At 34.2% G+C, this 15,494-nt stretch overlaps 1 protein-coding gene across 3 annotated transcripts in view; it reads right to left on the bottom strand.

Moving 5' to 3' along the window:
• jar (Myosin heavy chain 95F jaguar) overlaps positions 1-15,494 on the bottom strand; it is a 165,268-nt gene that overhangs the window by 76,336 nt on the left and 73,438 nt on the right. For all 3 annotated transcript variants that reach the window (XM_089098663.1, XM_089098655.1, XM_089098671.1), the window contains exons 6-9: positions 11,177-11,439; positions 5,644-5,793; positions 4,059-4,173; positions 1,642-1,786 (exon numbers count right to left, since the gene is read on the bottom strand). In XM_089098663.1, coding sequence (XP_088954789.1) covers positions 1,642-1,786; positions 4,059-4,173; positions 5,644-5,793; positions 11,177-11,439 — 673 coding nt within the window. The remainder of the gene's footprint in view (positions 1-1,641; positions 1,787-4,058; positions 4,174-5,643; positions 5,794-11,176; positions 11,440-15,494) is intronic.

Genomic DNA, 15,494 nt, shown 5'->3' with positions numbered 1-15,494 from the left:
GAATTTTTTGTTTCTATTTATTTTGTTTTGCTTTTTGTCTTTCTGATTAAAAAGATATAATTCTGATTTACGCATTTGGAATTGCAAGTTATGTAAACACGTAGATCTAATCAAAGGGTCCAATTATGGAACTAATCTTTATATAAATACAATTTTTATATATACTGTATGCCCAAACTGTTATAGATTTAAAAAAAAGAATTACGGTTTCCCCCATGGATTCAATTATTTAGCATTATGGTGACAGATTATTACATGTGGCGCTCACAAAACGGTGAATGTTTCAAACATTAAATTGAATTTTTGAAAACAGTATATAAATTGGTAAACAATTATTTCACATTCGCACTGAGCAAACTAAGCCACGGAACTAAAATTTTGTCCTTTTAAAACTTGAGGGATCGTTTTTTTTCTGCTGGATTTTATTTTTTTGGAATCATAAATCAGTTCACATACACAAGCTCTCTGTCGTAAATTTTAAATTTACAGTAATAAATGTGCGTTTTTGAAAATGATTTTAATAAAGATAAACATCAGTCTTAAATTCATCAGAATTACGATTTCCCCCATATATTCAATTATTTAGCATTATGATGACAGATAATTACATGTGGCGCTCACAAAACTGTGAATGTTCCAATATTAATTTGAATTTTGAAAACAGTATTTTATATAAATTGGTAAACAATTATTTCACATTCGCACTGAACAAACTAAGTCACGGAACTCAAATTTTGCACTTTTTAAAAATTGAGGGATGCTTTTTTTTTGCTGGATTTTTTTTTTTTTGAATAATAAATAAGTTGACATACACAAGCTCTATGACGTAAATTTTACAATTACAGTAATAAATGTGTGTTTTGAAAATGCTTCCAATAAAGATGCACACAAGTCTTAAATTCATCCGACAGTGACAGTACATACCTACGTGCTATCTTTCCCCTAAGCCAAGGGGAGCTAAGCCTCAGTCTTAAAATACACATTTCTCCTTGCCTTTGATATGTAGCTTGGAGAAGTTCACTAGGTCCACTCGTTTACAATGCAACTAATTTGAGTTGTAACGAAGAAAAAGTGTGTGCCATATTAATCCCTGGTCAAATACAAGGCTTGTTGCCAAATTTTTCAAAAGTGGACCAAACCAAACAACAACCTGTAACTGTATTTCATCAGGGTGGACTATAACCTTAATCTAAACATAATATTACTATAATTTACCAAAATCCTACGACAGTTGACCCACCTGAACTCTATAAGGTGAAAAACTGTGTTTGAACGTTGTGAGCCATAATTCAGATCTACAAGTCGAATTCGGAAAATTTAGCCAAAATTCTCAAAAGCTGACGTGACAGAACTCTATAACGCTTAAAAGTATGTTTTGACGGGATGGACTATAATCCATATTCACAAGTCGAATTTACATAGTTCGAGCCCATGTTTCCAAAGTTGACCTGACCAAATCTTATAACATTTAAAACTATGTTTTAGCAAGGTGGCTTATAATCTAAATTAGTCGAATTATCAGAATTTAGCCTCACTTTCCATCAATGTAGAGTACAAATCATGGCTCTCAAAACCATAAATGGATCCTTTGTGGCTCTCATATAAATAATCTTGGTCGCTTCAGCTATAAACTTCACTTACATAATAACTGTTCCTTTAACTCCTCCCTTAGTAGCTTGCATAACTCTTGAAACAAGAGCGTGCTTTAGGTCATCAGGATCCAGGCCAAGTAGTGCACTCACAAGCTTCACAGTAGGCTCAGAGCTAGCAGCCACTTGACTACCACCTAAAAAATGAATTCCTCTTTGTTTATACACTTACACTAAAATTCGTTTAGGATGGAGGGACAATATCTCAGAAGAAGGGGCCTAAATAAAAAAAAGAAAATAGCCCAAATGAGAAAAAATAAGATAAATCATATAGACTAATATATTTCTCGGGAGTTGGGGGGGGGAGAGATATCACTCCCCCCGCTTTGTCTTAGTATGATTTTCGAATAAGACTCAGCGTTCACATCAAAACACACATTGTCCTTGCTGGTTGTCAAAAAGGAATAACAGCAAAATCAAAAGAACGGCTGAGGGTAATAGGTTGAAACTTTCAAAGTATATTGAGGGGATCTTGAGGAGAGATTGGAAGTTCAAGGAGTTGACCTAGAGCTTTTGTTTAGAAGATACAAGAAATTTAAAACGTTTAATTTAAAGGGTCTCCACTTGGTCAATAGCAGATAAAAGCCCTTTATTTTAGAGAACACACATAGCACGAGTTTACTTTATAAGAAGTTTATTTTATAATATAAAAAAAAAACGAAAAATAGCCTAATCGTATGGAAAAAAAATTTGATAAGTCGTATAGATTAAAAAATTTTTGGGGAGTGGGGGTCAAAGACATGCCCCCGCTTTGTCTTAGAATGAGTTTCGAATTTTTGGGACCTAGCGTTCAAGTACTTCACTGACTCTTAACTTTCTATGTTCATAATATGATCAAAACTAAAGTTGGTACCAAATCGATGACAAAACCACTGCAATAGACGAAGTCAAAAGGTGTTCTTGATTAATTTTCAAAGAAAGCAAAAATAGCCATTCTTACATAATCTCAATATACTAATATACACTACTATCACTCTTAAATTACTAAGACAGATAATTAAGCCAGCATTTTGGCCTAAAGAACCGAAAGATTCTCTGGCTTTTATTTCTTTTTATCAATTTGTGCTTAAATAAAATGACACTCCAGAAAAAAAAATTAAAAATGGCAAAAATAACGCTGACACACAGACAAAATTGTAGAGCTGTGAATTCACCAAAATATTACATGGCTAAAATATTGCAAAATATTACAATATATTACCTTGAGTTTAAAAAGAGCTGAAGCTACGTATTCATCTCCTTCTCACATTTAAAATGATCATAAAAATACCAAGTTAGGTGTTCATCTCCTTCACACATTTAAAATGATCATAAAAATACCAAGTTAGGTGTTCATCTCCTTCACACATTTAAAATGATCATAAAAATACCAAGTTAGGTGTTCATCTCCTTCACACATTTAAAATGATCATAAAAATACTTAAGCAATGTCTAGTTTTGCAATAACAGCTTTTTTCCACAATTTTGCAAACGCAATTTTTTGGCCTCTGCAACAACAATTTTTTTAAGTTTTATTTTGTAATATTGTTCTTCAGCTTAAAACCAAGTTTAAAGGAAGTTTAAGCTTAAGCTTAATGGAAAAGCTTAGTTTAAGCTTAAAGAAAGGAAAACCACAAATATCTGGATATTGAACATTTTTTGTTTCAACCAAGCAGCAGTCATACTTCAAAACATGCTTGTCTTTGGTTGTTAGCGCTCTGCAGTGTATTCACATCTCATATGGTAAAATCTCGCCTAACAGAGGAAGGTACAGCCGCCAAGTCTTATGTAAACTTTACCATAGTTTTTGTTCTCCTACCATTCCTTTTCTTTCCGGTTTTCAGCCTCAAATGCGGAATAAAGACCCTCTTCACCTATTTTAAATACTGTAAATTCTTGCCATATTTACCAAGATGGTACAAAAATCACAAAAGTTATTGACCCTCTAGTGCTGCTTGACAACATCGCTAAGGATCAGAGGACCAATACTCCAAAGAAGATATGTACAAGTGATCATGTCACTTATTTTTGTCCAGATCAGTGATTCAGTGTGTTATTCTGTTATGTTATTTACGTCATTTTTTCCTTCTTATTTCCTTGTGAATTATATTCTTATTTTATATTATTTTATTATTATTTTATATTATTATATTATTTTATATTATTTTGTTTTCTCGTTTTTTACTCCGCATTCATTTTATATCATTGCGGGTTACAAATAAACTAACTTACTTACTTAAAATATAGATTCGACTTAATTGTCCCAGAAATGTTCCAAAAATATTTTCTATGTTCTTACCAAAATTATATTAAGATATTTTTATTTTTCATATGCAACCAGTCTTTATCCTTAAAAAATATTTTAAGCCTTATTTGCATTTTAGAATGTTGTCTCGTTGCTGATAAGAAATTATAAAGTTAAATTCGTACCTCGAGAGTCATCTGGTCTTTCTTCAAAGATGATATTCCCTAGATGCAGCACAGCTGCAACAGCCGAGTAAATAGCAAATCTGTCCTCTTCCTTGATTCCCAAATGATGGAGAGCCTACAAAAAAGAAAAAAAATAATAATTTTGTCTCTTTGCATTGAGAAAAAAAAGTACAAGATTCAAAGAAGTTGAAGAGAATCTCAAAAATCTAAACTTATAAGCAAACTATTTTGAGACAAATTTATTATTTATTAATAATAATAATTTCCTAAAACATTTCCTAAAACATTTATTAATAATTTCCTAAAACATTACTAATCAGATTTAACAATTCTGAAGTAGCTGTAGAATCCCAAGCCTTTGTTTAGAAGAGTTAAGAATTATAATTAGTACAAGTAGACTCTACGTACCCTCTCAAGATATAGATTAGTTAAACTAAAGTTATAAACAAGTTATTCTTGTACAAAGTTGCAATTTATCAATGATTATACGCATATCACTTACTAATTCATTACTAATTAGATTTAACAGTTCTGAAGTAGCTGTAGAATCCCAAGCTTTTGATTAGTAGATTTAAGAACTGTGCCAAAGAGCAGGGGTATCTTACCAGAGTGGAAACTGGCATTAGGGTCGACAATAAAGACTTCAACGCCATCTAGCGTTTGGTGACACCTGACATTATTTTTCAGTGTATTACTAAGAATAATTAATTTAATATGTTTAATTAGTAAAATTAGTGTAGTAATAAGTGTCTGGTTTCAATTCCTGGCCAAAAAACGATTACTTATTTACTTACTTACTTAGGTCCCGGCCATCCTCGTAGGACGTTTTGGGGCCACTCCTCTTACTAGCTCATGCGTAAGGGCTCGGTACGTTGCTCTATCTGGTGCGATACGTGACAATTGCGCTATCTTGACATTGTCGAAGTGGAAGTTCTCCATCCATCGTTTTCGTGGTCTGCCTCGTGGACGAAGGCCATGGAGGGATCCTTCAAGGGCGATTTTCGGGAGGCGGCTCGGTTCCATTGTTTGCATAATACTGAGCCCTTGTTCATGATATTCAAGAGAGGTGGTTTCTTGGCTAAATGGGTGGTGGCGGCAAGCCACTTCTCTCCACCACCTTTCAGAGGCCGTTGTCCGTAAATCTGAATCCTCCGCCCTTCCGCAGTTTGTAAAAACGATCAAAAAGCTTGAAAAAATAACACGTGCCACCAAACACTGGATGACATTTAAGTTTTACTAAACCGACACTAGCGTCAGTTTCCAATCTTACAAATTACCCATACTCTTTGAACTATACCCTCTCGAGCAACAATGTAGTTTATATATCTATAAGTTTAAAAAAAACAATTAATTGAGTGTATGCATTAATCTTCTTAAATGTCTCAGACTTAAGAAACACCAATATCTTGACCCCCCCCCCCCAAGAAAACCTGCAAAACTATGTCTTCAAACTACAAATTTAATTTTCAAACTAATTTCATTCTTCAAACTACAAATTATCTTCATCATAAAAATTGGTGCTGGCTTCATTTATAAAATGATATGTTTCATTGTTTTAAATACAACTTTCTTGTATTTTGTTTACCTTGTCAGTTGTTGCAAAATCCCTGCCATCTTCAAGAAGAGGATCTTTTAAGGGCCCTTTTTGACGATGGGCACGGCTCTTTCTATCTGCTGGAACATTGGTGTCTGTTACTGAAGAGGCGAAGTAACGAGTGCATCCGTTCTTTAAGTACTGAAGAAGAAAATGACAGAATTAATGTGTTGGTCAATACTCCCTTAAGGTTGCTATTGCATCTTTTGTAAGATAATGTCTAAGTATAGCTCATAACAGCCTTCTAAATACTGAATTGATTAAAAAGTATTTAGTCTTTTTCAAACCAACTATTCAGTAAACAAAATGATTAAGTCCATAAAGCGAACAGAGGAGAGAATTTTAAAAGAAGACCCATCGCCTTTCTTATGTGCTTGACCTTTCTTGTGCTTTCCATTGCCTTTCTTGTGCTTGGACTTGATAAATTTTTTAAGTCTATTTTATTATAGATCGAGTCAAATTGGCTTCTAAGAATTATTTTTCAATGGCCAAACAGTTTTTAGCTTTTTTTTTCTCACCAAAAATTTCTGAAAATATGCTTGAAATGTAAAAAAATATTTAGACAACTCAATCGACACAAATGCTTGCATAAATTGAGAACTTCCTATGCCGTATTCAAGAAAATGTTATACAATTGTTGAACTCACACTTACCTAAAAAGGCCAGACGCGAAATTAAGGCCGTTTCTCTACATTCTTTTACTAATTTGGTCACTCCTTCAACTATAACTGACATTCTTAAAGTGAAGGCCCTAAGAAATCTTTCTTATTTCTTAAATATAACTTCTTTTGAAAATGGACAAAATAGATAAAGGGCACTATTTTAAATCTATCAATCTAACTCAAATAGAGCTCACGTGTTCCATATTTAATATGTCTAGCCTAGAAACTCCTACATCCAAGAGAAAATGAGGTTATTTTTGAGTATCTAACCTTTGACTATAAGACTGGTTTTACTATCGTTTTCAGACTACATTAGTAGGGTTTTGCTCCGGGTAATTGAAATCAACATTAAAATTAATCGAAAAAAACCTTTGTAAGAAAACAACTTATCTGACTTGTAGTTTACCACTATATAAAAAGAAAATATAATACTGGGTAAAAATTTTAATAAAGACACTGAGATTAGAAAAAAAAGATGTACTAATAAAAGTCGGAAAAAAGTAGTGACTTTATTACTACTTCTATATAAAAATTTTTGTTTAAAATTTCACAATTTTAATTAAAATTTCTACGCTTTATTTTATTTTCTCTTCATTTTAACTAGAAACGAAAGGCAATGGGGTCTAGGAAAATACTTGTAGTTTCCCACCATATACTGTTGAGGTTTTACTTGGCAGCCTTAGCATCTAAATAAATACAAATAAAGAATTAATACAAATATCAATGTATAAGAATAAGAAAATAAATATATAAGCTGCCACATTAATTGCTATGCTGGATAACATGTTGCTCGCGAAGACAACTATCATAGATTTTCGTGCCAAAGCATCAAATTAATGGTGTTAAAATTTCAACACCACTAACTTACTATGAGTACATAAGGGGTTAAATTTATAGTTTTTTACCATTTTATAATTAAGGCAGTAATTTGTGATCTATTATCATTATTGGCTTCTGGAGCGCAGCCTACGATCGCTTTGTTTCATAGTGAACCACCAGGGTAGCACTTGATGTAGATGTCGTGCCAAGCATGCGTCTAATACCCAATGAGAAAGAGGGAATATATTAGAAGGCAGTAACTTTTAGTTAATTATTATTAATTATGATTGGCTTCTGGAAGGATATTTTCATAATGAGATGGGTATAGTGGGTGTAGTTTCAAGCATGCCTAATCACCAATAGGATAGAGAAATACGTTAGAAGCAACAGCATGTAATTAATGCTCATTAATTGTAATTGGCTTCCCGAATGACTTTTTCGTAATGACATACCAAAGCAGCCCTTGTTGAGGTAGATGTCATTTTAAGCATACGTTTATTGTGATAAAAAGAAGATAAGGAATTTATGGCGTTTTCCAAAGACCCAGTAAGATTTTTGTTTTTTAATCTTTGAAAAAAGAAAATGTGAAAGTCAGTTTTATTTCTACGGACTGAAATAAAATTACGAATAAATCTGTGCTTAATTTGATGAATCTGATTACTAACCACAAAAAAGCAAAGGTCAAGAGTTCGTGGATGAGCTAAACCTGTTAAAACAAATACATGATCTTTAAAGTCCTTTTTGAAATATCCCGTTAGATGGACTCAGCTACAGTCAGGCCATTAGTCTTCCAATTTCATCACTTCAGATTTAGCTGAATTTTGAAGCTAAAATTTTACCTTCGCTAAGTGCTTATTTAGTTATTTATGGATACTTTAGTAAAAGTGATAACCAAACCAATTTCAACAGGCTACAAAATTCAACATTCACATTTTAGCTAAAAGAAAAAGTCGCAAAGTTTATTTTTCTTAACTTAAGGGGCCACTCATGAGGTGAAACTCACGATAAATCTCTCAGTTCATATTTGACAACCAGTTTAATAAGACAGATAACGTTTTTATTTTTTCCTAGAAACAGACTATCAAATTACGTTGTACAATTAATAGGGATATTACCCTACGTCTACATCATTACCCTACACACATATTACCTCGGTTTCATCACAACGTATAGACACAACACACATCACAACAGATATTATCACAAATTATCTATACACGAATTATTGCCCTAGTATATTACCCAAATATACCCTAGAACTAAGAATGGTCAATTTACCTAAAGCTTTCACACATATTATTCCAGCTATGGTTTCATATTATTACATACTATTGTTGAAAGCTTATGGTTGAGTCTGTTATTCCCCCTTTATGCGTTTGGGTTTGATGCATAAAACTGGTATCACAGTCCTACCATAAAGACCACAGTCCGCCATAAGACCTTATGGCGGACTGTGGAACACCAGAAAGTACTTTTGAATTAGATGTCGCTTCAAGTATGCGTCTAATGCCAAATGAGAAAAACGGAGTATATTAGAAGGCAGTAACTTGCCAGTAATTATGACTGGCTTCTGGAATGATTTTTTCATAATGAGATACCAAAGCAGCCCTTGTTGAAGTGGGTGTAGGGTACTTGTGTAGAATATGGTAAGTGCGCGACAATTGTATTGCAAAGATCTTTATAAAAACAGGATTACGCTGTCTTGTGAGGTATAAACAAAGGGTTTCTCACTCCGGGAACTATTTTTAAACTTTTTTTTGGAGGGGGGGGGGGGTTGGGGGTCTAAAAAGTACCTAGGTTTGGTAAGATTAGGTTACGTATTTAATATATGCTATGCTTTAACCCCCCCCCCCCCCTAATGTGGAAATATATAGACCAAATTTGTTTCTGTATTTTATTTTCATCCTATTTTGTTTTATTTCATTAGCATTAACGAAACTTCACTTATCGCGCACTTACCAGATTCTACACAAGTACCAGGTGTAGTTTCAAGCATGCGTCTAATCGCCAATATGATAGAAGGATACGTTAGAAGCAACAGCATGTAATTAGTTATCATCAATTGTAATTGGGTTCTCGAATGACGAATTTTACCTTTGCTAAGTGCTTATTTAGTTATTTGTGGATACTTTAGTATAAGCGATAACTAAATAAATTTCAACATGCTACAAAATTCAACATTTACATGTTAGATAAAAAAAATCACAAGAGTTTATTTTGCTTAGCTTAAGGGGCCCCTCAGGAGGTGAAACTCACGTTAAATCTCTCAGATCATATTTGATAACCAGTTTAATAAGAAAGATAATGTTATTGTTATTTGCATAAAAATACTATCAAATTACCTGGTACTATTAACAGAATATCACCATGTGTGTACATCATTACCCTACACACATATTACCTCGGCACAACACATAATACACATATTACCACAAATTATCTATACACGAATTATTGCTCTAGTATATTGCTCACATATACTTTAGTACTAAGAACGGTCAATTTACCAAAAGCTTATTCGAATTTCCTAATCCCTGCTTATTTATGATTAATTAAATCTAGAGCCCTCAGTACCATTAGCAAAACAAACTTATCAAAAAAAATGTTACCATAGTTTTGTCATCTCATACACATTCTACCTAGTTGTTGCTAACAGTAATACTAATAGTACTACTACTACTAACAACTCACTGCAGTACCAACCCACCCAAGGCCAACACAGCTACGCATGCTCCTCCTCCGTCCCAATCTATTCAAAGCTTTCCTCTTTACCCTTTCCCAAGAAGTTTCCTTTAAATCCTCTCTTAAAACCTTTTTTTTACCCCTTTTGCGGAAGATGACCTGCTTTTTGTTTGTCCCTAGACGGATGGCCAAAAAGTTCGATCTTTGTCTCAACCACTCCGTCATTATAACCCTAGAAGGTGGGATAGAACCACTTTTTTGGACAGCTGTTTGTTTTATGTACGGTCAGTCAAATGGGTATCCATAATTTCTCTGGAAAACATCTAACAAATATTTCACATTTACCGCTTTTTTTACCAGATCTTACCACAACTGTTAATACACATATTACTCCTCTGTTATTTTACATACATATTACGTAATGCTAAATACAGCCTAAACACCTATAGCTACTCGAGGTTTCCTAATCTCAGCTAATTCAGAATTGATTTAGTCCAGAGTTTTTGGTCTTTTACCCCATTCCTACACAGGTTACCCGGGTATTGTTGCCCTACATTCATAATTGTCTTGGTATTTTCACTGCGAAATTATTATCACACGAATTACCGATTTTACCACCCTATCCATATTCTGGTATATTATCCACGTATTACCTAGTACTAAACCTAGCCAAATACCTGGAATTCATCTGGATTTCCCAATCTCAGCTAGGAAATCACTAACCACAAACAACTAAACACCATTAAAGCCACCCTGATAAATTATTACCGCAAGTATTATATATTTAACGAAAACATTATTACCCGGTTACATTACCTACATATTACCTAGTACTAAATCCAGCTAAATTACCAGGAACTCGTCTAGATTTCTTAATCTTAGCTAGGAATTCACTAACCACAAATCACAAGAAATCACGAATCGCAACCTTGTTAAATTGTTACCGCAAGTTTTATGTATTTTATGACACTAATATTACCAAGGTGTGTTACCCACGTATTACCTAGTACTAAACCTAGCCAAATTACCTGGAATTCGTCTGGATTTCCTATATCCGCTAGGAGATCACTAACCACGAATCATTAGAAATCACCAACACCACCTTGATAAATATTACCGCAAGTATTATCCATTTAATGAAACCATTATTACCCTGGTGTGGGTATCCACATATTACCTAGTGCTACACCTACCCGGAACTCATCTGGGGTTCTTAATATCAGGTAGGAAATCACTAACCACGAATCACAAGAAATCACGAATCGCAACATTGATACCGCACGTATTATATATTTTATGACACTAATATTACCGAGGTGTGTTGCCCACATATTACCTAGTACTAAACCTAGCCAAATTACCTGGAAATCGTCTGGATTTCCTAGTCTCAGCTTATTTCTGATGGAGTCAGGAGCTCCTGCACATAGCTGATAGAAAATATGATAATTCCGTTCTTCTGGACTTTGCAAACAGATCCTTGATTTTTCCAATAGGTAATGTGATATATGTCCACCCACAACAGCACACTTTTCGCTAAAATGTATTTCAATAAACTTGCCAAACCGGGAGGAGTTGTTATTCCGTGTTGTTTTGGCGTTGCCAAAAGCTTCAAGGACAGGATTAGCTAAAAAAAAAAATACAATCTCAAATTAGATACGTTAAGACAGCCATAAACCCTTTTAAATAACGCAATCTTCAAACTCAAGGAATTGTTATTCCACATTGCTTTAGCATTGCCAAAAGAAAACATTAAATCCTTTAAATGACATGATTGCAAACTCGGAGAAATATCATTAATTTTCTTTTCTTGGCTTTACCAAAAGAATTCTAGCCCTTTAAAATTGGCTTTTTTCAAACTCGAGGGAGTGTTTTTCAGTGTTGTTTTAGAGTATCCAAAAACTTCAAGACAGGATTAGCTAAAAAAAATTACATCCTTGAATTATCTACGTTAAAGAAACCCTAATTCGTTTAAAATAACATGATTTCAAAGTAAAGAATTGTTATCCCCTCACCCATACAAAAATATTGCTTATTTGGTGTCCATAATATCTTAACTAATTTAACTAGTTTTAATCTACTAATGTTAATAAATTTGACATCAAAGCTTGATTTCAAACTCCGGTATTTTTCTACCCATAAAATTAATTTTGCCGATCCAGCGCCCCTACATTTTTTTACTGATTTAATTAGTTCTAATAGACTACTTTGAATAAATACTAAGAAAATAATACTAATTTACGTCAGTTGAATGGAATTTAAAAATGAAGAAATCTAAAATATATTGAATGTGAATGAAGGAAAACTTAAAATTGGCATCGATTCAGTTGGTATTAAATAAAAAAAAACAAGTTTTTTCAACTGAAAGTAAGGAACAACGTTAAAACTTAAAACGAAGAGAAATTATTATGTGTACGAAGGGATTGTCCCTTCCTCAATTTTTCGTGGGGGGGGATATTTTTCGCGGGGGTATTTTCTGCGGGGGGGGTATTTTCCGTGGGGGTATTTTCCAGGTGGTGGGGGGTAATCGCCGGGGGGAGGGGGTAAACGACTAGAACCCTTATTTCTATAGAACCCTTATTTCTTTGAACGGTCTTCTCTCATAGTTGAGAAGGTGACTTTTTACGTAACCATAATTGTTAGAGGATATAATCAAACAGTTCGTGGTAACGAACTGTAAGTAAGGAGCGACCCGGCTCAATGGTAACCGAAACTCTAGAAAACGGGTTTTTGATGCCAATAGATATATCAAAAGAATCAGATTTCAATGCTGATTTCAAATATATAACTTTCATCAAGTTTAGAGCTACCCATCAAAAGTTACGCGCCTGAGAAAATTTGGCTGATTTTCAAAAAAAGGGGGAAAGACCCCCTAAAAGTTATAGAACCTTAATGAAAATCACACCATCATATTCAGCGTATCAGATAACCCTACTGTAGTGGTTTCAAGCTCATATATACAAAATTTTTTTATTTTGCATTTTTTTCCATAAGAAAGATAACGGTTGGTTGTTTTTTTGTTTTTTTTTTTGTTTTTTTTTTTGTTTTTTTTTTTTTTCCCCAGGGGTGATCGTATCGACCCAGTGGTCCTAGAATATCGTGGGAGGGCTCATTGGAATGGAAATTAAAAGTTATATTGCCCTTTTTAAGTGACCAAAAAAAATGGAGGGCAACTAGGCCCCCTCCCACGCTTAATTTTTTACCAAAGTCACCCGATCAAAATTTTGAGATAGCCATTTTGTTCAGCATGGTCGAAAATATGATAAATATGTCTTTTGGGATGACTTAATCCCCCGAAGTACCCAGAGGGAGGGCTAAAAGATATGAACTTTACCCAATGTTAACATATAGTATTGGTTATTCGGAAGTATACAGAAGTTTTCAGGAGGTTTTTTTCTGCTAGTGGGAGGGAAGGGTGGGTCGAGGGTTATGTTGGAGGATCTGTTCATGAAGGAAGTTTTCATGGGGGAAGGAAATCGCCATGAAGGGGGCGCCGGACTTGCCAGCATTATTTATTGGTTATTGGGAAGTATACAACCATTTTCAGGAAGGATTTTTTCTGGAGGGGGGCTAGAGGAGGGAGTTACTCTGGAGAATATTTCCGTGGAGGATGTTTCTTTGGGGTAAGGGACATTTCTATGAAGGGGGCGCCGGATTTCCAAGCATTATTTAAAAAACGATCAGAAATTAAATAAAAAAAAACCAAGTTTTTTCAACTGAAATGTAAGAAGGAATATTAGAACTTAAAACGAACAGAAATTATAACGTATGTGAGGGGGTTCTCCTCCAAGTCAATACCTCGCTCTTTAAGCTACAGTTTTTTTTTAGTGCTTTCAAAAGAGCTATCTATTCTAATTAAACGGCCTTTGTGATTCAGGGGTTTTTGAATAAAATTTTTTTTTAAATTTTAACGTAATGTGGTTGGTTTTGACTATGGGCAGAACCCCATCATATACGTATTAACATATAAGTAATAAAAAAAAACAATAAAAAAACAAGCGATACGGCTCAATAGTAATCGAAACTTTTAAAAATGGAATTTTGATGTCAATAAATGTATCAAAAGAATGTGTTTATAATGCTGATTCTAAATATATAAATTTTATAAAGTTTAGTATTACTCATCAAAGGCAACAAGCCTGAGGAAATTTACTCGATTTTTTAAAGAGGGGGGAAACATGGGGGGGAAACCCCTACAAATGAAAGAATTTTAATGAAAATCACAACGTCAGATTCAGCGTATCAGAAAACCCTATTAAATAGGTTTCAAGCTCATATCTGCAAAAATCTGCAACTTTGAGTTTTTGCCAGAAGAAAAATATACGAATATAGAAGTTAGTTACGCAAGTTAATTTGTAAAGACATTCATTTAGCAAAAGAAAAGTAAAATTTTTATGCAAATAAAAGCTGCATTAACTAAAAAACGATCAGAAATTAAATAAAAAAAACAAGTTTTTAAACTGAAAGTAAGGAGCGACATTAAAACTTAAAACGCACAGAAATTATTCCGTACATGAAAGGGGCGGTCCCCTCCTCAACGCCTCGCTCTTTATTCCGTATATGAAAGGGGCTGTCCCCTCCTCAACGCCTCGCTCTTTACGCTAAAGTTTTTTATTGTTTTAAAAAAAAAAATTGTGAGACAGTCAAACTTTAGCGTAAAGAGCGAGGCGTTGAGGAGGGGACAGCCCCTTTCATATACGGAATAAAGAGCGAGGCGTTGAGGAGGGGACAGCCCCTTTCATGTACGGAATAATTTCTGTTCGTTTTAAGTTTTAATGTCGCTCCTTACTTTCAGTTTAAAAAACTTATTTTTTTTATTTAATCGTTACAAAGCAAACTGAAACGCATCTCTTTTGAACTGTTGATTGATATTTAATATTTTTTGTCCGGCTATAGTCAGCCAAATTTTTATTGTAGTTTAACATTTCTTACTCCATATGTCTTACGGAGCACAGGAAAGGCAATGGGAGACCATGGAATCAAAAGGGGAGGAAAAACTCTCCTGGACATAGATTATGTTGATGGTTTAAGCATCCTATAAGAAACTGTGAGCAAAATGAATAAAGTTTTAGAGGTTTTGCGAGTTCAGGGTGCTATAATAGGTTTGAAAATTAATGTCAAGAAGACTAAGTTGCTAAGCCTAAGGTTAACTGAAGATGAAAAGGTGGCATTGGGTAACGAAAAGATAGATCAGGTGGGCAGCTTCACTTACCTTGGTTGTATTTTTAGTAAAGACGGTGGGAGCTGTGAAGATGTTAAAAGTAGAACAGCCAAGGTTCATGGTGTTTTTTTCACAGTTAAAAGAAGTTTGGAAGAATAGGAAGATAAGTCTGCAAACCAAGATTAGAATATTAGAAGCTACAGTGATGACAGCGGTCAAATATGGCTCTGAAGCATGGGCTCTCCGAGAAGCAGATGAATATTTGCTAGATAATAGCCTATGGATTGTTCTGGGTACCCCTCTGACTGACCGTATTTCAAACAGTACGCTGTACGAAAAATGTGGTTCAATCCCGCTTTCTAGGGCTATAATAAAAAAAAGGTTGAGATGGCTAGGGCACGTTCTGCGGATGAACAATGACAGATTGCCGAAGATTGTCCTTTTCGGCCAACGGTCAAGGGCTAAACGGAAAACATGTCGTTCTCGCCTGAGGTGGGAGGATGTCATAAAGAAAGATTTAA

This window comes from Artemia sp. Qi Xiang Cuo, chromosome 2 (assembly GCF_049724085.1).
Source record: "Artemia sp. Qi Xiang Cuo chromosome 2, ASM4972408v1, whole genome shotgun sequence".
NCBI classification, from domain to species: Eukaryota; Metazoa; Arthropoda; class Branchiopoda; order Anostraca; family Artemiidae; genus Artemia; species Artemia sp. Qi Xiang Cuo.
This window is presented reverse-complemented; position numbering and strand designations above follow the sequence as displayed.